This window comes from Psittacula echo (assembly GCF_963264785.1).
Source record: "Psittacula echo genome assembly, chromosome: Z".
In the NCBI taxonomy this organism is placed as follows: Eukaryota; Metazoa; Chordata; class Aves; order Psittaciformes; family Psittacidae; genus Psittacula; species Psittacula echo.
Window position 1 is genome coordinate 63,664,333 of NC_137742.1, and position 24,048 is coordinate 63,688,380.

At 39.7% G+C, this 24,048-nt stretch overlaps 1 protein-coding gene across 1 annotated transcript in view; it reads left to right on the forward strand.

Moving 5' to 3' along the window:
* Window positions 1-24,048, forward strand: part of COMMD10 (COMM domain containing 10) — a gene marked incomplete at both ends in the record, with an annotated part of 117,373 nt that overhangs the window by 869 nt on the left and 92,456 nt on the right. The window contains 2 exons of the mRNA XM_080636724.1: window positions 1,877-1,987; window positions 3,162-3,317. Of these exons, the coding sequence (XP_080492850.1) occupies window positions 1,877-1,987; window positions 3,162-3,317 (267 nt within the window). The remainder of the gene's footprint in view (window positions 1-1,876; window positions 1,988-3,161; window positions 3,318-24,048) is intronic.

The following is a 24,048-nucleotide window of genomic DNA, read 5'->3' on the forward strand; positions in this document are numbered from 1 at the left end:
TGACAGGACAAGGGGGAATGGCTTTAAGCTGAAAGAGGATATTAGGAAGTTCTTCCCTGTGAGAGTGGTGAGGCGCTGGCACAGCCTGCTCTAGTGAAAGGTGTCCCTGCCCATGGCAGGGGGTTGGAACTGGGTGAGCTTTAAGGTCCTTTCCAACCCAAATTGTTCTATGATTCATATATTTATTTTTTGTTTTTCACTTTTTTATGTTCATCAACCAAAGCCATCTGTGGAATGCAGGTTAAAATAAAGTCCAAAACTTTTAGTGAATATTTTTCTCATCTTTATAGAAGCTTGTGGGTTTTTTTTGGTTTTGGTTGTTTTTTTAAATATTTTTTCAGTTGCAGAATAAATGACAAAGAAATAAAACCATAGTCAATTTCATTGCACTATACCAAATACTCAAATGGAGACTAAATCTAACCTTGGCACTAACTGTTGTTGGGGAGACTGTAAGATAAATGCTACATTGGAAGTTATTTTGTTGAATTGCTCTATCTTTCAGTGTCAGATTTTGTTTATTCCCTTGTTTTGAGTTTAAAAAAGTATAAAAAGAAATACAGAATTTGTTTTCTATACACATATATACACAAATGTTAAAATATTACAGGTTAGGAGCAGCACAGATAGAAAACATAAATGTATTAAAGGTCATAATTCTGAGACTGTAATGATTATTTTGATTATTTGACTGTCTTGTTTGTTGTTTTTTTTTAAAATTTTTACCAAACTTACTAGCTTGGGTATGTTGTTATTGCTGTTAATTGTCTCCGTTGCTTTGCATTGATGTTAGCTCATTAGCAACTGAAAAGTGTCACAAACGTGGGGTTTTTTGGTTGTGTGGGGGTTGGATTTTTTTTTTGTTTGTTTCATTTTGTTTTTTATTACTCATTAGCAGTTTAATAGCTTTTCTCAGTTTCAGTCAGCGTTTATAGGGGCTGGAGTGGTCCTTGTAATTTAGCCTACTCATTCTAAATTGTCTGACTCTAGGACATGTTAAATTGCTGGAAGCTTTAAATAAACTTACTTAGCAAAGCAGATACTCAGAGTTCTTCATTTTCTTCTAACAGCCAGTGATTCAAATAATGTTTCCAATTTGACATTCCTGTTTACAAATATTGTGATCACTTAAGTTTTTGTGTAATTGCCTTATTTTGTTTATTCTGACAGCTGAATTTCTTTTCTGTGTAGCTTTGCAGTTTTGGATTGCTAAGTAATCTGTATTTGGTGTTTTGATGTATGTAGCATAGATTTGTTAGTAATTAAGTTTTAAAAGATGGCAATATCTGCATTTATATTTACAACAACAAATTAAATAGTAATTTGATGTATTTTAAAAGTACAGCACATTCTCAGTAATCATCAGTAATACAGTAGGCTATTGATTCAAATCTGACTGTGAAAATAAGCATACATTAGGCTTTTAATTTCTTTGTAAGCATGGGTTTTCAGAAGAGTATCCAGAGTGGAAGAAGCTTATGTAATTAAGTCCACTACAGTTCTGCCTTCTGTTTTCTTTGAGGTTTGATTCAAGTAACACACTTAATACTTATCTCATTTATTTATAAAAGGTTGTTGGAGGTGATCTGATAGTTGAAAGAAAAATATTTCTTTAGTGTTCCTCATGTGCAAACAGAAAGTATTTTCTTGATGTATTTCAAGTAATTCTCATAACTTCTCGTGTGATACTGTTGGCTTTTAATCTTGATTTTCAGTGAGAGGAATTGCATTGTGTTTTTCTGTTGGAAAAAAGCTTTACTTTGTTATTTCTATTCAGGAACTACTGGACAGCCACTATGCTTATAAAACTGAGCAGAAAGTTTCTGTTTTGGCAAGTATGGTCTTGGTCTTGGAACTAACTGGTTTTGTGCTTCAGGCTGAGAGTACTTTCAGTGAAGAGGAGGAAGAAAAACTTCGGATAGCTTTTTCATTGGAAAAGCAGGATCTTCATCTAGTTCTTGAAACTATATCATTCGTTTTGGAACAGGTACCTTTTTATCATTATGAATTGATAAATATATATTTTTATCCCATTGTAGATTTAAAAAATATAGAATGTAAGTTAAAAAGGAATTAGGGAAAACGTGTATGTAGTATATTACGTATGGTTTGGGGGTATGATTTTACTGCTTTCCTTTGCATGCTTTCCTGATTTGCGTTGGACTCATTGCATTTGTGGAATGAGTTACTAGCTGATCTAAACATAGGTTGTGGAAGCAAAGTCTGCATGACTCTGAGAGGAAGTGTTAATGATTATGAGAGACAGTCTTTCCTCTTATTCATTGTAGGCAGGCCATGCATTTTTTTAGTTCCTGTAAGGAAAATATTAGATAACACTAATGAGCACTGCTTAAGCTACATGAAGTGCCAGTTATGGAAAACTCTTATGCACAGAAGCAGCCTTTACTTTGGTGAACAGACACACCTGATGTAGCTTTAGTGCCTGAATGAGTAGTTACTGTGTGGTATACAGCTAGTTACGTTCTAAACATAGAAAGCTTTCTGATCCTACATTCTGCCACTACTCAGGTTGGGAAGCCAGTGTATTACCTGGTAAATATGGTAACTTAGAAATTGTCACATCCACAATGTTATTGATTCATTTCATGGAAATGTAGTAAGTGTAGTCTTTGCAGGGGGCATGCATACTGGTGGTCTCTTGGGGAATTTGAATCTTGTCCTTTCTTAACACATCAATTTATGATGAGTTCATTTAGTTAACACTTTTCACAGCATTAGAAAAGAAGCAAGCTTTCTGCTACCTTGTAGTTCAGGTGTACTTGAAAAATGTGGAATTTGGAAAAGTTGTTCTTTCTTCACAGTTGACTTCAAATCCCTTTTTTTTTTTTTTCTTTATGATAGCTGTTTTGATAATATGTACAGTAGAAACATATATTCGGTTCTAGCTTGTATATGCATTTTTTTCATAATTCTATCTTGTAAAAAGTAGTTTGTAATATTAGATTTTGTGATACAATTAAGATAGTTACAGTTTTCTGTCTTCTCAGTTAGAAGGTTAAGACCAGCAGGATGCTTGCAGTCTTGCAGTAGAGTTGCTAGTAAAAATCTTGTGTGAATGTGGTGGCCACCTGTGGTAGAGTATGTCTGGCACAACTTGTAGAACAGTACTCAACAACAGCAGCTATTTTTCCTTTTAACAGGCAGTTTATCATAATTTGAAGCCTGCTTCAGTGCAACAACAGCTGCAAAGCATTCACCTGGATCAAGACAAAGCTGAAGCATTTGCCAGTGCATGGGCAGCTGCAGGTCAAGATACTATTGAAAAGTTCAGGCAGAGGGTTTTGAATCCTCAGAAGGTAATGGTTTTGTTGTTTTTTTTTTTTCCTAACAGAGAGTAAAGCTATGTAGGTTTGTTTTAAAGCAAGGAGTTTAAATTAAGGTGCAGAGTTTGTGTTCGGAGCAGTGGAGTTCCGCTTTAAAGAGATGTTATGTGTTATCTGAGCTGCTGAAACCTGACTTCCAACATAAGAAGGACATGAACCTCTTAGAGTGAGTCTAGAGGAAGGCCACAAAGATGATCAGAGGGCTGGAGCATCTCTGCTATGGAGACAGGCTAATACAGTTGCTCTTGTTTAGCCAGGAGAAGAGAAGGTTCCAGGGAGACCTTAGAGCCCCTTCCAGTGCCTAAATGGGCCTACAGGAAATCTGGAGAGGGACTTTTACAAGTGCAGGTAGTGACAGGACAAAGGGGGATGGCTTTAAGCAGAAAGAGAGTAGATTTAGATTAGATATTATGAAGAAATTCTTTACTGTGAGAGCGGTGAGACACTGCCACAGGTTGCCCAGAAAAGTTGTGGCCCGTTCATCCTTGGGAGAGCTCAAAGCCAGGTTAGATGAGGCTTGAGCGACCTGGTCTAGTGGAAGGTGTCCCTGCCTGTGGCAGGGGGTTGAAACTAGCTATCTTTAAGGTCTCTTCCAACCCCAACCATTCTATGATTCTGTGGTATGTGCACTATTAGCAATGTAAAATAATGCAACATACATACCATTTGGAGATGTTTGTGGACATGCCTTACAGTAGGGCAAGGGTAAAATGTGTTAATGAACACTTATAGTGGTTTAGCTCATCAGCCTGTTGATTCTCTGTAATGTGAAGTGTACCTGAGCTCCTGCTGTCTTTAATTTTGTAAGGTGGTTGGGTAGTGCATTTTGTAAGATACTTACTGCAATTCTGAGTTATGATTCTGTGATAACATAATAATTGTCCTTCATATGTGACTATTACCAGCTAAAACTTTGGTACGTGGTATGGAAGTCTCATTGTATCTTGAGGCCTAGATATTTGCATTTATGAGAAGGTGCAGACATCTGTCAATTGATAACAAGTCTTCAACTGCATAAGGAGATGTATACAGAACACAGCAGTGTCAGCCAGGATCAAATGGTTCGAAAGAATTGTGGAGCGCTGATTTAATTATTCTCACTATTTTTATCATTGTTATATATCTTGTTGGGATAGGATTCAGTTTGTTACTTTATGATTTAGTTAGTAAAATATACATATACAATTTATTTTGTATAAAAGATACACCTGATACACTGACAGAAATAGAGCGTCATAAGTTATACCATCAGGTTTAAACCTAAATAAACCTAGAATTTCACTTAAGTGTAAAATGCACATTTTAAAAAGACAAGTTATGTTTGTGGAACAGACTAAAAATACCCATAATTGCATTACGGTTGATTTTTCTGAAATATGTAAACTTGATCCTTTGCAAAACTGGGTAATTTTAGGAACAAAGCTTTCAGAATTTTAATGTGCAAAGTTATGGTAACTCATGAAGCTAAATGAGTAAATGGCTGATAATGTAAGTATGCAAAAGAACCGGTTTGGGTTGAACAAGGTATTTTAGGCTTCTGAGCCTAAATACTTTTTGAGATAGTATTTCCCAATGCCAAGCATACAAGTTCCAAAGTTTAAAAGGTCAGCAATATGGTAAGTATATAGGCAAGTATAGGTGTCCATTGCAGGAGGTGGGTACTTTGAAAACCAAGTCAAGTTGCAGAAGGTTATATGGCTAACTTTCCAAAAGACAGTGTACGTGTGCAGAATAGAAGGCAGTTCTGGAGATAGATACCTTACAAAGCAGCTGGCTGAGAATTTTTTTCAAACAGACTATGCAGTAGATCATATTTTACTGCTGGGTCTTCAGCATATGAGAAACTAATAAAAGCATCTTTGATCCTCTTTCACATGGAGCTTGTACCATATGCACCTGTGGTCCTTCTGATGGCCTGGTTTGGGAGTGGCATTGCTCTGTTTCTTGTATGCAGCCCTGCAACATACAGTGCTTCTGGTGTACGTTACACTGTTGGAGATTCTGAAATAATGGAATGACATTTTGGCAGTAAATTTCATCCTATATAAAGCAGTTTTAAACTGTCATTTGTAATTAAACTTGCAGAAAAACAAGTGCAAAAATATCATAGTGCAAGTTACTTCTTTTTTTTTTTTTTTTTTTTTAGCATGAAAGCAGGTTTAAATACAGGTGTGTAGCCCTTAAATCATTATTTTTCACCCCACCTCTTCTTTTCCTTTTCTTTTCCTAGCCCAGATGACAAGTTAAGTGTCAGTTTGATTGTGATTGTAGATGTTAAGGTTTAATTTGAGTTTGAACTTGATTTTATTTTCTTGGTTTGTTTTGAAAACCTCTAAAATCTTAATCTTGTAGACTTTAGTTGAGTGAAAAACTTGAAGTTCATGATAACTTTTCCTTAATTGACAGAGTAAGTTCACAAAACTGATGGCTAATTAAAGTATGTATTCTTCTGCTAAGAAGGCACACAGAGATAAAGTATTTTAAAATTGCACAGGTTAATGGAAGAACATGCCATCTGTTTCTAATTTTATGAATCTCCTTGTAATGTCATATGAGTGCAGTCCAAGTGCAAGGTCCTACACCTGAGTCGGAGCAATCCCAGGCACAGCTATAGGTTGGGCAGAGAAGAGATTCAGAGCAGCTCTGCAGAGAAGGACTTGGGGGTGTTGGTCGATGAGAAAATGAACATGAGCCGGCAGTGTGCACTCGCAGCCCAGAAAGCCAACTGTATCCTGGGCTGCATCAAAAGGAGCGTGACCAGCAGGTCGAAGGAGGTGATCCTGCCCCTCTACTCTGCTCTCGTGAGACCTCACTTGGAGTATTGTGTGCAGTTCTGGTGTCCTCAACATAGAAAAGACATGGAGCTGTTGGAACAAGTCCAGAGGAGGGCCATGAGGATGATCAGGGGACTGCAGCACCTCCCGTATGAAGAGAGGGTGAGAAAGTTGGGACTGTTCAGGCTGGAGAAGAGAAGGCTGCTTGGAGACCTCATAGCAGCCTTCCAGTATCTGAAGGGGGCCTACAAGGATGCTGGGGATGGACTATCCATTGGGGACTGTAGTGACAGGACAAGGGGTAATGGGTTAAAACTTGAACAGGTGAAGTTTGTATTGGATTTAAGGAAGAAATTCTTTATTGTGAGGGTGTTGAGGCACTGGAATGGGTTGCCCACGGAGGTTGTGAATGCTCCATCCTTGGTGGTGTTCAAGGCCAGGCTGGATGAGGCCTTGGGTGGCATGGGTTTAGTGTGGGGTGTCCCTGCCCATGGCAGGGGGATTGGAACTAGATGATCTCAAGGTCCTTTCCAACCCTAACTATTCTATGATTCTATGATTCTATGATCCTTTCATTGTGACGTAAAACAATTGATACTATAAATGAGCCCACTGTTCTTGTTCACTTGGCCGTGTACGAGTTCCTGACTTGCACTGTTCACTTCTCTCACAGAAGCAATATTAGGTACAGAAAAAATAATATGTAATTTCTGTTGTCACAGTTGCCAGCAACATAATCACAGAATGGTTGAGGTTGGAAGGAACCTCTGGAGGTCACCTGGTCCAACCCCTCTGCTCAAGCAGGGCCACCTAGAGCCAGTTGCTTAGGACTCTGTCCAGACAGTGTTTGAGTATCTTTAAGAATGAAGTCTGTACCAGCTTTCTGGGCAACCTGTACCAGTGCTCAGTCACCCCTGAAGTGCAAATGTGTGTTCTTGTGTTCAGGCAGAGCCTCCTGTGTTTCAATTTGTGCCCATTCCCTCTCATCCCGTTAGTGGGGACCACAGTAAAGAGCCTGGCTGTGTCTTCTCTCCACCCTCCCTTCGTGTATTTATATACATTGATAAGCCCTCTCTTTTCCAGTTTGAACCGTCCCACTTCTCTCAGCCTTTCCTCATATGTGAAGTGCTCCAGTCCCTTCCGCATCTTCGTCCTTTGCTGTACTGTCTCCAGTATGTCCATGTCTCTCTTGTACTTGGGAGCTCAGCACTGGTTACAGTATTCCAGGTGAAGCCTCACCATTGTTGAGTATCACCTCTATCAGCCTGCTGGCAGTACTCCTCTGCATATTGCCCAGAGAAGTTGTAGCTGCCCCATCGCTGGAAGTATTCAAGGCCAGATTGAATGGGGCTTGGAGCAACCTGCTCTAGAAGAAGGTGTCCCTTTCCGTGGCAAGGGATTGGGATCTTTAAGGTCCCCTCCAACGCAAACCATTCTATGATTTGATGAAAAAAGAGGTTTTTTTTTCTTTCATCCCCTTTTAAAAATATATACAGGGGTTTTGATTGTCACTGCATATTTGGTAGGGACTTTACTGGCCTGTTTAGGTGGCATGCTGGTGTATGCATTAACTTAGTATTCAGAAATGTATGAATATTTCATGCCTTTACTTGCCATGTGGTTTTCTGTACTCTTATCAACTCTGAATTTTCTTGATCTTAGGATTAGTGGGTGTGTGCATAGAATTGCTTATCTGGGTCCAAGTGCAGAATTGGGGTCATGATTAGCGTTATTGGAGTCCTAATAGTTCTGTTTCAGCATGAGAGGGTGTCCAGGGAAGCTGTATGAGACAGAGTTTACACTGTAACTAAGAAAGAGGTGATAGGAATTTTTTCTTTGTTTTAAAATGTTTTACTAAAATCAAAGTGGCAAAATAACTCCCGAGCCTCTTCTGGCACCTGATATTTGGATGTTGTCTATTTTGAAAGTACTGAAATGATGCCATTAAGTCTATTTCTGTAGTGTACACAAAAAGGACCAGGCAGTAATCTTTCATTTCTGTTTCAAGACAACACATTTAGCAAACGTTGGAGCTTTTGGGCAAATTGAAGGAAGAACTGAGGATTGATTAGCATGGCCAAATCTAGTGGATAGCTGACTGCTGAGGATTATTACTTCATTGTATTACTAATTAATTTGGTTTATCTCCATTTCTGAGCGAGTAGGTCAGTGTATCTTTTGGGTTGAAGAAGTGCTCAGATTTGGACTCCAGACCACTAAGAGAAGCAATTTCTTACAGATATTTTGCTTGTATTACCATGTTATTTCTCTAAATCTAGATTCTTCTCTGTAGACTACAAGTTGGTAAAAACTAGTATTCTGAGTCTGTAAGTTATATACAAGAGATGCATATGATGCTGGCTGATAGTTCTGGATGACAAGCCAGACTGAGTTTGTTACAGTAACAACAGAATAAGTATTTTCCAGAATACTGATTAGGTGAAGTTTTCTCTGGTATACTGAACAATACTTCTAATTGTTAGAGGAGAAAATGTTCTCTTTTGAACACAGGTCTTTTTTTGTTGTTTTTTCTTTTTTCTGACTGCTTAGGTGGTAGAGCTTTACTGTCTTGAGACATGAATAGGAATTAGCATTAAACTAAGGCTGTACTGTTTAATAGTATCTTTTTTCTCATTCTGTCTTTTCATTTTTCTTCACTTTATAATTATAGGCAGTCTTCAGCTGAACAGGGTTATTAATTATGTTTATTATTCTGTTACATTGATTGGTTCTTTGAGACTTTACTCATGGCAGTCCCTTTATTAAATTATTTCTGCTGTATGATACAATCCTAGTCAATTAGAATGATGGTATCTGTATTAGAGTTTTTTTTTCTTTGAATGCATTCTTAATTTGGCCTCGAACGGTAGGCCAGTGGTAATAGTCTGATATCAATCTGATCCAGTTTTCAAATCTTTGCTTGGTAACGTATCAGTTCAGAAATCAGGGCACATATTGATTAGATTAGAATGTATTTTCTTCTGTGTGGAGAAGAGCTAGATTTTTAGTAGGGTTTACTCTGAGTTGTCATGGCAATTTTTCATCAGTTTTCTGTTGCTTCTAACCCCGTCCCCATTATGTTATATATATAACTCTGTGTTCTGCATATATCTATATGTTTTAAAGACAGATCAAACTAAATGCCTCATAACTTTCTTGTTTTGGAAAACTGTTCAGGGCATCCTTAAAATACATATAATGGAAAAGATGAGAATACTATGTTGCCAAGGAGGAGAAGTTTTTTATAGCCTTCAGACAGCATTGCTTAATATAATGATGCGTGGGAATGCAACTAGTGAAATTTCGTACCTAAAATTCTTGACAGAGCTGTCAGTTCTGTATCTTTTCTGGCTGTTTGAAGCCATATGGGAAAACTCTGAAAGTAGTTTTCTCAGAAACTGGTTTTCTTGCTAAGGGGTGTATATGTAATGTGAATATGCTAAATTCCCTCTGCTAAATGCTCACAAATCTTCAGAAATGCTCTGAAATGCATGCATCCTATGGTGGTTATGACAAAAAAGAAGAGAATTGGTGTGCTGTCTGTGTGTCGTGGGGGAAAAATTCTTTTTGATACCAGAAAAAATGCAAAATAAGGAGGAATACAGCTCAAACAGAAAGAATCTTTCAGTTTCTTGTTAGTGGCTGCTCCACTAGTCATTCTTACAGTGGCAAATAGAGGGCACAAAGACAGTGGGCATTGTCACAATGAATTGTGAACCAGCTTGCATTAAATGATGCTATCACAGTGGCAAAGAGATAGCAAATGTTGAAAGATGTAATAAAGACACAGTTTTATGCATATTGAGATTTATTTTAATAGCCAGCTACAGCACAAATGAATCTGTTTAATCTTCCATTCACCCAGCTTTGTTAGTAGGTATTCTGTTTATAATTTTTAGTTACTACATTTTGAGGCTTTTTTGTAGTGAGTTTCTTTGTAGCCCTCTTACTCTCTTCTGCCTTCTACCAAGAACATGTAAATGGTAAAGGTTGGCAGGTGAATTTTGAGAATGTTTAAAAACATTGGAAACATCTGTTCTTTTTCTGCATGCTAAATACCATCTTTCAAGGTTATAAGAGGGTACTGTGCTTATCTTTTGCAACTTCCTCTGTAATACAAACTGTAATTTTTCTTCAATGTGTTAAAGAGCTTTTGAAACAAGGATCTTATTATGATTTCAAGGCATGAAATGACAGGTAATTTCTAGGGTATTTTTTATGATTAATAAAAATGTGTGCCATGTCTATAATGAAAATCTGTCTAACTTCATTTTCCCACCATTGGGTCTTGCTATATATTTTCTTGCTAGATGAAAGAGCCAGTCAGCTATGTCTTCTCCCTAAAAAAGTGCTCATAAGAATGGTGCATATATTTACTGTAACTCTGTGCCCACAAATTTCCCAGAGAGAGAGAGAGATGGAGCACAACACCACTTTTACCTTTTGCACAAAGTGAATCCCTGAATACTAGGGTTTTAGAAACTTGAAAGCTGTTTCTAATGTTTGTCATATAGTTCCTTTCTGTTTGCTTTCAAGCTAGCTTCTTATCAGTTAAAATACATGTAAAGATGAAAACTTGCAGTAACTTCATTTAGGGAAAGTCTTTTGAAGTTGTTGCTTCTTAGAAATAATCTTATTCTACCAATTTCATGTCATATTATTTCTTTTGTTTCCTCCCTTTTGAAGTACACTGGTACCCTTTGGTGTGTGTCTCTTACTTCTTTTAAGTTCAAAGATGTGAGGGGTTTTGTTTTGAATATTGAGTGAAGAAGCTGAAAATACCACTTTTACTAGCATATGTGCAAGTAAGGTTTGCTGAAGAGAAATATAGGACTTTATCCTTTCAGAAAAGAATGGGAAGTCAGAGAAAGTTAACCTTCCAGGAAGGAGCCAATCTTGGATGAAGAATCTAGTTCATCCTACATATTACCAAATAAGATGGCTTTAGGTACATAATTCGTGCAGCTATTCCTTGTAGAGTTAAATCTCAGTGTATATTTTTAATAGAATCACAGAATAGTTAGGGTTGGAAAGGACCTTGAGACCATCTAGTTCCAACCGCCCTGCCATGGGCAGGGATGCCTCACATAAACCATGCCACCCAAGGCCTCATCCAGCCTGGCCTTGAACACCACCAAGGATGGAGCATTCACAACCTCCGTGGGCAACCCATTCCAGTGCCTCACTACCCTCACAGTAAAGAATTTCTTCCTTATATCCAATCTAAACTTCCCCTGTTTAAGTTTTAACCCGTTACCCCTTGTCCTGTCACTACAGTCCCTAATGAAGAGTCCATTCCCAGCATCCTTGTAGGCCCCCTTCAGGTACTGGGAGGCTGCTATGAGGTCTCCAGGCAGCCTTCTCCAGGCTGAACAGCCCCAACTTTCTCAGCCTGTCTTCATATGGAAGGTGCTCCAGTCCCCTGATCATCCTCGTGGCCCTCCTCTGGACTTGTTCCAACAGCTCCGTGTCCTTTTTATGTTGAGGACACCAGAACTGCACACAATACTCCAAGTGAGGTCTCACGAGAGCAGAGTAGAGGGGCAGGATCACCTCCTTCGACCTGCTGGTCACGCTCCTTTTGATGCAGCCCAGGATACGGTTGGCTTTCTGGGCTGCGAGTGCACACTGCCGGCTCATGTTCATTTTTTCTCATCGACCAACACCCCCAAGTCCTTCTCTGCAGAGCTGCTCTGATTTTCTTCTCTGCCCAACCTGTAGCTGTGCCTGGGATTGCTCCGACCCAGGTGTAGGACCTTGCACTTGTCATGGTTAAAATTCATAAGGTTGGCATCAGCCCACCTCACAAGCGTGTCAAGGTCCCTCTGGATGGCATCCCTTCCCTCCAGCGTATCAACCGAACCACTCAGCTTGGTGTCATCAGCAAGCTTGCTGAGGGCGCACTCAATCCCACTGTCCATGTCACCGACAAAGATGTTGAACAAGACTGGTCCCAACACCGATCCCTGAAGGACACCACTCGTTACTGGTCTCCAGCTGGACATCGAGCCATTGACCACAACCCTTTGCGTGCGGCCATCCAGCCAGTTCTTTATCCACCGAGTGGTCCACCCATCAAATTGATGTCTCTCCAATTTAGAGACAAGGATGTCATGTGGGACAGTGTCGAACGCTTTGCACAAGTCCAGGTAGATGACGTCAGCTGCTCTACCCCTGTCCATCAGCTCTGTAGCCCCATCACAGAAGGCCACCAAATTGGTCAGGCATTTCTAATATTCAGATTCTCTGTGAGAGATAAGTGAGATAACTGGCTTTTTGGCTTGCTCCTCTTGCTTTTTCTAGCATTAATTACAAGCTGAAACTCCCATCTTATGAAGTTTGCTTTTTGCTTTTATTTAATTTAATTTTTTTTATTTATTTTTAATTTTTTTACATATTATTTTATTGCCCCCTGAAGTTACTGATATCATTAGGGAAAGTTTTGGTGAGGGATCCAAGAGTTGCACAGCAAACATAATGCATGGCCTGTTGCTCTTGTCAGTGCCTCTCTATCCCACTCACTTGGTTTAGCCACTTGACTGGGTATTTGGCCCAACGTGCCTTTGGTCCCTTGATCTTATAGTGCCTTCTTTTGAGACTAAGACACAAAGCCATGTAAATATTTTCTCGCTGATTTTTAAGCTTTCAGAATTTTTTTCCTTTGCAAATTGTGTTATATTTGGTCAGTCTTTTTACAGGAGCCTGTAAATTCACTGTCCATCTACCTGGCACAGTCTAACCCCTTCCTTGGTCTTACCTTACAACTACAACTATTTCTAGTTAAAGACAATCATGGCATGTGATACTACTTGAGGGCCTAGAAGATTATTCTTGTCTATTGGCGAAAAACACAGTTGTTTCTTCCCTTCTTGTTTTATTTGCCTTTTTGCTTATGGTCTTGCAGTAGCTGTGGGATTAAGGCAGAATCATGCTTGATGTTGCGTTCTAGTATTGTGACTAGGTAGATAAAATCCATCCAATGATTCTTTTCTTATGACTACCGTGACGAAGATACATCATTGCAAAACTCTCATTAAGGTTGCAAAGTCTGGTCTTAAAATTTAGTAATAAGCACTATGGTTGACTGCAACCTCTGTTTAACTTGGCTGTGCATATGTTGTGACTGTCTTTATTACAGACTTTCATGCCTTTTCAGAAAAACAGCCTACTATGCTGACTTTGCCTTACGGATAGGTGCATGTATGGATGTAGGTAAGATTTTATTGATTGTTATATAGCATTTTATAGTGTCTGCTCTGAGTCTTGGGTTTAATTTGAAGATTTGGCTAGTACTGTCAGCTGAAGATTCAATTTGCAGCTTGTATATCTGTATAAAAATTAAGTTTTACAGGTCATAAATCTGCCATTGAAGAGTACATTTCACTGAAACCACAAAATGCCTCAGTAGTTCATTTATAAAGCAGAGATACTGAATTTATTAAAGTTGAATATGTGCTCTAGGAGGACAGAGTTTGAAATACTGTATACCATCATGTTTTTCTGTTGCTATTAAAAATGTGGTAGAGGATTGTAGTCAGAAACTTTATGCAGCCAATGTTAAAATCCAGCTGTTTCACTGCGGACTTCCTCACCCATAGAGTAGGTGAGGAAGTTGCAGTGAAGCCTACTGAAGAGAAGCTGCAACATCCAGAATTTCCTTCGAAGATATTCATGCTATCTTAATACAGTTGAAGTCAGTAGCAACAATAAAGAATAGAAATCAGTATGTTCATGCAGTCATCTCCAGTGTCCCCAGCGCTAGAGTTTCCCATCAGTAGGAAGCTGGTGTTTGATCCGGGGTTCATCTTAAAGGAAACACTCTCTTCCTGATTACAGAATATTTCTGTGATGAAGACCTTACCTGTGATGATTATGCCTTTCTCTTAAAACATGCACTTTTTTTTTTTCTGTTTTAATAGTTGTTTGCTATGTTGAGTACACTTCTGGCTTCATCATGCTGGTGTCTCCTCTGCACTGGCATGCTTTCCTTAAGCAGACGATGACTTTTTGAAGGAGTCAGACATGTTTTGTCATCCTTCCCTTGCTCTCTTACCTAAATTATTCTCATCATCACAGCAAGCAAAATTGACATTTTCACATACAATTCAGAGTTTAGATTCTGCTGTGCTGAGTGTGCTGATGACTACTGGAATTAGCATGTTAGGCTGTAAATTTTAAAGAGCAGACTTACTGATTTGCTCTAGCTTTATATTGGTGTTACACAGGTCTGAAGTTAGTGTGTGTAGACCAGTGCTTTTCTTAACATGTAATACACCTTTAGTCCTATCTCATCCATACAATACTGATAGTTAATTTATTAAAATCGTACATAAGTGTTGAAGTACTTTCTTTAAATGGAAGCTCTTTATGTAATTATGACTAAGTACATTTTTTTCAATTTGATTGTTGAAAGATGAAGGGAGGGGACCCCCAAACTTTAAAATATGAGTATTCTGACTTTATTTTAACACAATGAGGAGTACTTGGTCTTCAGTGAAGGGGCTATGGGAGTTACTCTTTCAAGAATTAAACTGAGTGAAAGTATATCAATACTCATTTTCCTCAGGTTATTTGGTTAGAACAGCTGAAATAAGTGTATTTTAAGTGAAAGGTCTGCACCAGAAAAATCCTTACATAGTGTATTATTTCCTTAAAATATTTCGTTAGTTGGAAGACATTTTTAAATGTTTTGTGTAAGTGTGATACATACTGTCATAATCATATGAGAAGAAGATTTGCCAAAGATGTCTTTTATATCCCATTATCTCTCACTTCACTGTTCATAACAGCATCAATGATAGTAATATTTACATAAATACCTCTTTCCGGTTGTTCCAGGAAATGTTTTCATCTTTAAAGTTGGACTGTTCCTCTCAAATTAGAGGGGAAAAATAGCTGAAATGGATGAGTTAGTATCAGAGTTAATCAGAGAAATTCTAATCTCATTTGTTATAACAGAATTTAATTATTCTCTTTCTGTAACCGTTACCTTTAGAAACAGCATAGGTTTCTTTCCAGGGTACATGGGGGCAGAGACATGGTTAATTTTCCCCCTTATCTCAAGCAGTCGCATCATCTAGTGCACTCTCTGAATTTGTCAGGCTCTGTCTTTAAAGTAGCTAATAGTTTTTGCTCAAACTAGGGCTGTTTGAAGGTAGTTCCTGAACCTCATTTTGCCAGCTGTCGTAAATCTACTTCTTCAAGAACGGAGTGAAGGCTGGGCTGTCCAGGATGCCCCTGTTACCCATTTTTCTATAGTGTTAGTTACTCTTAATACTATAATAGTAGAAGTTTAGACTTTGGAATCTTTACTTACCAATGCTGAGTTAACGTAGCCTTTTAACTAAGTGAGCACTCCAGCACTGATGTAGTGAAGCAGAACTTACTTCCAAGAGTGATTGCTGTGTAAACTGATACAGTGCTCTTACAGATATACCAGATTTGATAGAAATAGATGAGGGGAGTGTAAGTCTGAAAAATAGTGCCATTACATTTGAATACCATTTTGTTTTGTTTTTACAGAAAAAGGTTTATAGAAACAAGCATATAGATGTTGTTCTCAGGATATGAAAGGCATAATCTCATGTCCAGTAACATCTAAGTTACCACAAATAATGATAATTTTGAACTGAATGGTCTCTCAAAATAGGGGGTGAAGTACTTGAAAATAATGGGTGGGCCAGTAGAGCACTGGTGGAGTATGAAACCAATTTCTGTGTTACTGTAACCATCGTACTTTATCTGAAATAGGTTCTTAGGCTTCTGCCTAACAGGAGACTGTTCTCTGTGGTACTTGTAAAGAGAGCGAGTAAGAAGTTTTTTTGACGTTTTGTTATGCAGTTTTTAAAAACTGCATGAAAAAGAGGTCAATTGCAGTGCTTTAGCCTGTCTTCACACTGCCTGTGAAGGAAAGTAGATGCACTTAAACTACCCTGAAGTGGCTCTTTGAGTATTGACTCAGTCAGGAGACTTGGATGTGACTTCTCAGCTATGCAAGTCTAAACCCACATTCTGTGCCCTAGGAAGCTGCTGGCAATCAAGAATGGAGATGTCTATATCAATCGAGCCCTTCAGCACTGCCAATATGACAAGAAGTAGATTATTAGAAGCACTCAGTTTTGTGTCAAGATTTTAATTTTCAAAAGGAATATTAAGATTTATTTTCAGCTGTGCTCAAATTAGTAATGTCACTAGAGGCCAATCCAACCAAACTGATACATGCATTATGAACTAGATGAATCAGATTTAGTATTATCCCATAATTTCCTTAATACATGTTTATTTTCTCAATATTTACAACATGTGACCTAGCTATTCTAAAGGTTACTCTTACTGGCTTTTACTTCTGTGGGCCACAAACTCAGTTTGCTTTAAAATTCTCATCACTCAGGTTGGAAAGCTTCAACAGCCCCTTAGCAACTTCAGGGTGATGGACAACATTTGCTCTCTAAAAAGGCATATGTTTAAGGCACATTATTTATTTATTTATTTATTTATTTATTTCCCTTTAAAGAGAAAGTCCAGACAGATGAACTCAACCATAACCAATAGACAATGGGAGAAACAGAATCATAAAATCATAGAATAGTTAGGGCTGGAAAGGACCTTAAGATCACCCGGTTCCAACCCCCCTGCCATGGACAAGGATGCCTCACTTCTAGACGATGTTGCCCAAGGCTCTGTCCAGCCTGGCCTAGAACACTGCCAGGGATGGAGCATTTACCACTTCTTTGGGCAACCTGTGCCAGTGCCTCACCACCCTCACAGTAAGAATCATCTTCCTTATATCTAACCTGAACTTCTTCTGTTTAAGTTTGAGCCCATTACCCCTTGTCAGTCTCTCTGACTGCAGTCCCTAATGAAGAGTCCCTCTTCGGCATCCTTGTAGGCCCCCTTCAGATACTGGAAGGCTGCTATGAGGTGTCCATGCAGCCTTCTCTTCTCCAGGCTGAACAGCCCCAACTTTCTCAGCCTGTCTCCATATCGGAGGCGCTCCAGTCCCCTGATCATCCTCATGGCCCTCCTCTGGACTTGTTCCAACAGTTCCATGTCCGTTTTATGTTGAGGACACCAGAACTGCACACAATACTCCAAGTGAGGTCTCATGAGAGCAGAGTAGAGGGGCAGGATCACCTCCTTCGACCTGCTGGTCACGCTCCTTTTGATGCAGCCCAGGATACAGTTGGCTTTCTGGGCTGCGAGTGCACACTGAAGCCAGCTCATGTTAAGTTTCTCATCAACCAACGCCCCCAGGTACTCTGCAGGGCTGCTCTGAATTGCCTTCTAGACTTTAGGATGAAACTCTTAATTTTGAGAATTCTTTTTCTTGCTTTTTGCTAAATTCTAACCAGCCTTTTCATTGTCTGAGAGGCTAATAATGGATATTGCAGGATGTTCATGATCTTCCCTGTGTGCCTATAGTGCCTTGTTAAATTATATTTAACCTACAGTTCTGGTTAATTGCATTTGCCCGCATGTTCCAAATCGTGTATGTGTTCTGAATATAGTGTAATAATTCTCTCATTAACTGAAGACTGTTTTTTATGTTTTAGTGTTACACAGAAATGAAGTACATAATATTCTATTTGGGGAAATCTAGGTGTTCTGAAAACAAAAATCTTGCAAGAAAATGGAGTGCAAGCATCTAAATGAAATAGTTAGATCTTAATATGTTAAATTTGAACTGTAATACGATCAGCTATTTCATGCCTGCCTGAATGTCTGGCACTTATAAAAACCTCAGTCGTGTTGATTTTGTGTGTCCAGGCTGTATATCCATACTGTTATTCTTGCAGGTTCAGTGCTTTGTTTACTGAAATGTTTACAACATTTTCTAAGGGAAATATAGATGCCGAATCATGAATTACCCATAGGTGACAAATAGTGCTTTGTGTGATGCTTGACACCCTGCTTGCACTGTGGTAAGAAATAAGCTGTTTGTGCCACATTCAGTGAGTTCTGAGGGCAGCAGTACTAATTTCCTATAGTTCCTGTAATGATGTGTTCGTGATATTAGATAGCCTTCTGAAAGCTTTACCTTCTAGGAGTGGGTCATTTGTATGAAAATTCCAATTTTCCTTTTAAAATTAAAACAAGCTTCCAGTTTTCATGGGTGTAGAGACAGACAGGAGTACATGTAAGTGCAAAATAAAAAAATATCCCCTTTTCCTGCTTCAGTACTGACTTTCCATTTCCTTACTTGAGAATACTGAACTGTGCTCCAGAAGTTTTGAGTTTCCTCTTTGAGTTTCTCCCCCTCCGTTTTTTTTTTTTTTTTTTTACAGTATTCTCACTTGTTTTCTTAATTTAAGGCCACTGCCATTTTTTATAGTTTGTTTTTTTTTTTTCTTTTTTCAGTTTGAGTTTCTCAGTCACTTTGGCTCTGGTTTTGGTCGTTCCAGTTGGAGCCGTCAACATGCCTGTTCCAGACATCCCGTCTGCTTTCACTTTCAAATTGTAGTTTTCAGTTTTTGAGACTGAGACACTGATTCTTGTATAGCTAAAGTGATTGTTTTCTCCTTGATTTTTTTTTTCTTTTTTTTTAGCCCGAACTCCTTTGCCAAAGAACAGGTATTTGATTTCTTCTGGAAGACTATAAGATAAATACCTTTACATAGTTGACAAAGGAGAAGACTTTTTTTTTTTTTTTTACAATAATATAGAAACTTGCCATGTTTATCTGATTTCTTGAATTTCTTCTCAATTTGGTGTAATTTGTAGTGATATTTATGGACAGTCAAAAGTGAAAGTAGGGAACTATGGTGAAAATACGTGAGAAAGAGATGACAGAATGTAAAACCATAGTGGGCTGTAAGTGATGAGAGAAATGGTGGAAGCTAATTTTGGCTATGTGAAATCCTTTATTTGATTGGAGATCATGCTTAAAGTTTGTATTAGATAAGCCGTGAAAGCTGACTTGGCATTTAGTGTACATAGGCTTTTTGCAGAGGGGGACTTTGATCCAAACATTTTAGTACAGTTACGTTAAATTGCTGATCATCTTATCCTAATAGATAAAATATTATGCTCTACTACTTATCTGCTATTTAGTATAGAAAGCAGTCTGGTGGACAGGACAGTGGGCATGAGTTGGAAGCACCTATGTTTTACACTGAAGGAGGATGACTGGATATCACAGACCAGAGATGATGTATTTATATACCTGTAAAGGTGTTAGTGACCTATGGATAAAGAGTCAGATCCTGTCAAATTAAGGGATATGACAGCTTTCTAGCATGGATCTGCCCCTGGGACAAGCATGGATTGCCACTGGGAAGCCCTATGTAGGGGATATAGGGATGGTTTAGTAGATATAACACCTTAGCTTTTCTATGGCTGAGTATTAAGTGAGTGCTGGAAGGGAGAAGTGCATTGATTCTTGCATGCCTGTTACTCCCAGCTGTTGTGGTATCCTCTTCAGAAGCCTGAGTGGAACAAAATGGGCATGGGAACTGAGGATTACTAGAGTTGTTGAAAGCTTCCTCACATTTTGTTGCCTTGAATCATTTGCCGTAGGGTTCAGGGAGTATATCTGAAGCATTTTCATATGCTTAATATTGGTTTTATTTAGCATTCGTGTTATTCCTTTCCTTGCTTGTACCTGTTTTTATTTTTCTAAACGTAACCCTGAGGTTTAGTAAGTGCCAGAGATATCAGTGACAACTTACAGCACTAAATTACAGTATGTTTTAAGAAGTGTTTATTGTTGTAGTGGCAAGGTAGCTTGCACATTTCTAAGCTACTGATAAGAAATTGTGAAAGAGAAGCTAAGACAGTAACTAAAACCATGGCTTTATTTTCATGCTAGGTATGGAGAAATACATTCACCCTCCCCAGTAAATGCTTTTCAGGTAATATATTGCAGATTCTGGCACCATATAGCCTCTCCCAAAATTTGTTTTCTATAACAAGTTTTATATTAGAAGTTAAAATAAATTTTTAGTCCTTTCATTTTTGAAAAAATAGGCTCTAAAATATGTACCACTTCATGGTTGCCAAATGCTATACTTTGGCACAAATGCTGTGTAGAAACATGTCACCACTCTCAAAAGGTAATTGGTATTTCAGGATGTTGAATATCATTTAGCTAAACACGGCCACAGCAAAATACGTGATACATTTTTCTTTGAAGAAAACAAATAGACCATTTTGAAGCCTTAGGAAGCATGCTCATTGTTAATCAAAACTTGTTCTCATACAACTATATTTAAAACAGAAACAATGCGTGAATTATACAGGAAAACAAATGCATTTTAAGGTAAAGCAGTATAAAAAAAGAATTATGGCAGCTGTTCAGCTATAAGCTCAGGCCACTATGCTGCCACATATATAGTATTTGTTTTGAGCCTTCTACAATATTCCTGGACAGATGTATATTGAAAGTGAAATAGAAGGCATAAATTTGAATTTCTTCACTTTGGGTGGTTTGTTTTTCATGCTACATACAGGACACTGTTTGGGAGCTTTAGAAAAGTTTTTACAATTTAGGCTTCCTGGGATATTGTTCCTGTCTCTAGAGGCATTATTTTATAACCCTGGATAAGCTGCTAACCTGATTAAGGCTTGGTTTCTGTGTTACTACAATGAACTGTTTAAGTAACTGAGAGAAAGTGATTTCTAAATTGAGGAGTGTAGGGCTTGAATCTTAGTGACTGTGATATGAAGAGCTATTGTATTCCAGATCTTGCTCACTGTCTCCATGACCTTAGTGAGTAGGTGTTTTATCAAAATAGATGGTATTGTTTCCTGATGCCTGCTTTGTGATGCTCCTGCTATTAGCCCATATGTCAGCATTTGGGTCCTTCTCTGTTGCTTATTATCACTTTTGATAGGGTTCTTTAACTGAACTGAACTTTAGGGAGAACAGCTGTGGGGGACATTACTGTGGGGATCTGTTACAGACTGCCTGATCAAGAGGACTCTGTGGATGAAGCGCTCTATAGACAGATAGGAACAGCCTCACGCTCGCAGGCCCTTGTCCTCATGGGAGACTTCAGCCACCGATACCCGTTGGAGGGACAGTGCAGCCTGGCACAGGCAGTCCAGGAGGTTCCTTGATTGTGCAGAAGACAATTTCCTTCTGCAAGTAATAGAGAAGCTGACAAGGAGAGGTGCCATGCTTGACCTTGTGCTCACCAACAGGGAGGTGCTGGTTGGGAATGTGTCGCTCCAGGGCAGCCTTGGTTGCAGCAATCATGAGATGGTCGAGTTCGAGATCCTCAAGACAGTGAGAAGAGCGTGCAGCAAGCTCACTGCCCTGGACTTCAAGAGAGCAGACTTTGGCCTCTTCAGGAACCTGCTTAGTAAGGTTCCATAGAATATGGCCCTAGAGGGCAGGGGGGCCAAGAATGTTGGTTCATATTGAAGGATCACCTGCTACAAGCTCAGGAGCGTTGCGTCCCGACTAAAAGGAAGTGCAGCAGGAAGGCCAGGATACTTCCATGGGTGAATAAGGAGCTGCTGAGGAAACTTAAAGGGGAAAAAAACTTATAAAAGGTGGAAGCAAGGACAGGCGGCCTGGGAAGAATACAGAGATGTTGTCCGGGAAGCTAGGGACCAGATTGGGAAAGCTAAGGCTCAGTTAGAATTGAACTTGGCTAGGGATGTTAAGGATAATAGGAAGGGATTCTATAGATACGTAGCGAGTAAAAGACAGACTAGGGACAATGTAGGCCCCCTTCGGAAGATATCTGGAGAACTGGCTACCCTGGATTTGGAGAAGGCTGAGGTTCTTAATGACTTCTTTGCCTCAGTCTTCACTGGCAAATGCTCTGACCACACCACCCAAGTCTTGGAAGGCGAATGCAGGGACTGTGAGAATGAAGACCCTAGGCCCACTGTAGGAGAGGATCTGATTCGAGAGCATCTTAAGAACCTGAACGTGCACAAGTCCATGGGACCTGATGACATCCATCTGCAGGCCCTGAAGGAGCTGGCGAATGAAGTTGCTAAGCCACTGTCCATCATATCTGAAAAATCATGGCAGTCAGGTGAAGTTCCCAATGACTGGAAAAAGGGAAATATAACCCCCATTTTCAAGAATTAGAAAATGGATGACCCGGGGAATTACAGACCAGTCAGTCTCACCTCTGTGCCTGGCAAAATCTTGGAGCAGATATTCCTGGAAGGCATGCTAAGGCACATGAAAAACAACAGGGTGACAACCAGCATGGCTTCACTAAGGGGAAATCCTGCCTGACCAATCTGGTGGCCTTCTGTGATGGGGCTACAGAACTGTTGGACAGGGGTAGAGCAGCTGACATCATCTACCTGGACTTGTGCAAAGCATTCGACACTGTCCCACATGACATCCGTGTCTCTAAATTGGAGAGACATCAATTTGATGGGTGGACCACTCGGTGGATAAAGAACTGGCTGGATGGCCGCACGCAAAGGGTTGTGGTCAATGGCTTCACGTCTGGCTGGAGACCAGTAACGAGTGGTGTCCCTCAGGGATTGGTGTTGGGACCAGTCTTGTTCAACATCTTTGTCAGTGACATGGACAGTGGGATTGAGTGCGCCCTCAGCAAGCTTGCCGATGACACCAAGCTGTGTGGTTCGGTTGATACGCTGGAGGGAAGGGATGCCATCCAGAGGGACCTCGACACGCTTGTGAGGTGGGCTGATGCCAACCTTATGAATTTTAACCATGCCAAGTGCAAGGTCCTACACCTGGGTTGGAGCAATCCCAGGCACAGCTACAGGTTGGGCAGAGAAGAGATTCAGAGCAGCCCTGCAGAGAAGGACTTGGGGGTGTTGGTCGATGAGAAAATGAACATGAGCCGGCTTCAGTGTGCGCTCGCAGCCCAGAAAGCCAACCGTATCCTGGGCTGCATCAAGAGGAGTGTGACCAGCAGGTCGAAGGAGGTGATCCTGCCCCTCTACTCTGCTCTCGTGAGACCTCACTTGGAGTATTGTGTGCAGTTCTGGTGTCCTCAACATAAAAAGGACATGGAACTGTTGGAACAAGTCCAGAAGAGGGCCATGAGGATGATCAGGGGACTGGAGCACCTCCCGTATGAAGACAGGCTGAGAAAGTTGGGTCTATTCAGCCTGGAGAAGAGAAGGCTGCGTGGAGACCTCATAGCAGCCTTCCAGTACCTGAAGGGGGTCTATAGGGATGCTGGGGAGGCACTCTTCCTTAGTGACTGTAGTGATAGGACAAGGGGTAACTGGTTAAAACTTAAACAGAGGAAATTTAGATTGGATATAAGGAGGAAGTTCTTTACTGTGAGGGTAGTGAGGCACTGGAATGGGTTGCCCAGGGAAGTTGTGAATGCTCCATCCCTGGCAGTGTTCAAGGCCAGGTTGGATGAAGCCTTGAGTGACATGCTTTAGTGTGAGGTGTCGCTGCCCATGGCAGGACGGTAGGAACTAGATGATCTTAAGGGCCTTTCCAGCCCTAACTATTCTATGATTCTATGAACTGAACTTCCGGATTGAAAACCTAGTAAGGCAGGATGCTAAGATCTTTGTGCTGTTTAGAGCACCAGAGGTAATTTATTTACTTGATTTTATTGAAATTCATGTGGAGAAAAAACATTTTCCAGCTGTGATTCTGGTATAATTTGCTGGAGGTTTTGAGATACTGACCAGCATAGGGATTAGCAGACTTGTCTATTATTGTGGCTGACTTGGGCACATCCACAGAATCTAATTTGTACTGCACTGTACTTTTGGGTTGGGCAATGGCCTTTTATTTAGAGGAAATCAAACCAGAGAATTATGATCAAAAATAAATTTGCTTTTAGAATTTATAGATCTTGTCTTTGAAAGCATTCTTAGTTCATTGGCTGTGGGCGTGCGAAAACTATGGCTACCACAAAATGAGCTAGACCACATTTACAGTGTTTTAGCTGTGGCTGTTTGTGTTGTAAGCATGCTTTCATGGACCTGATTAATATATTTCCTTATTTTTACTACAGAATGAA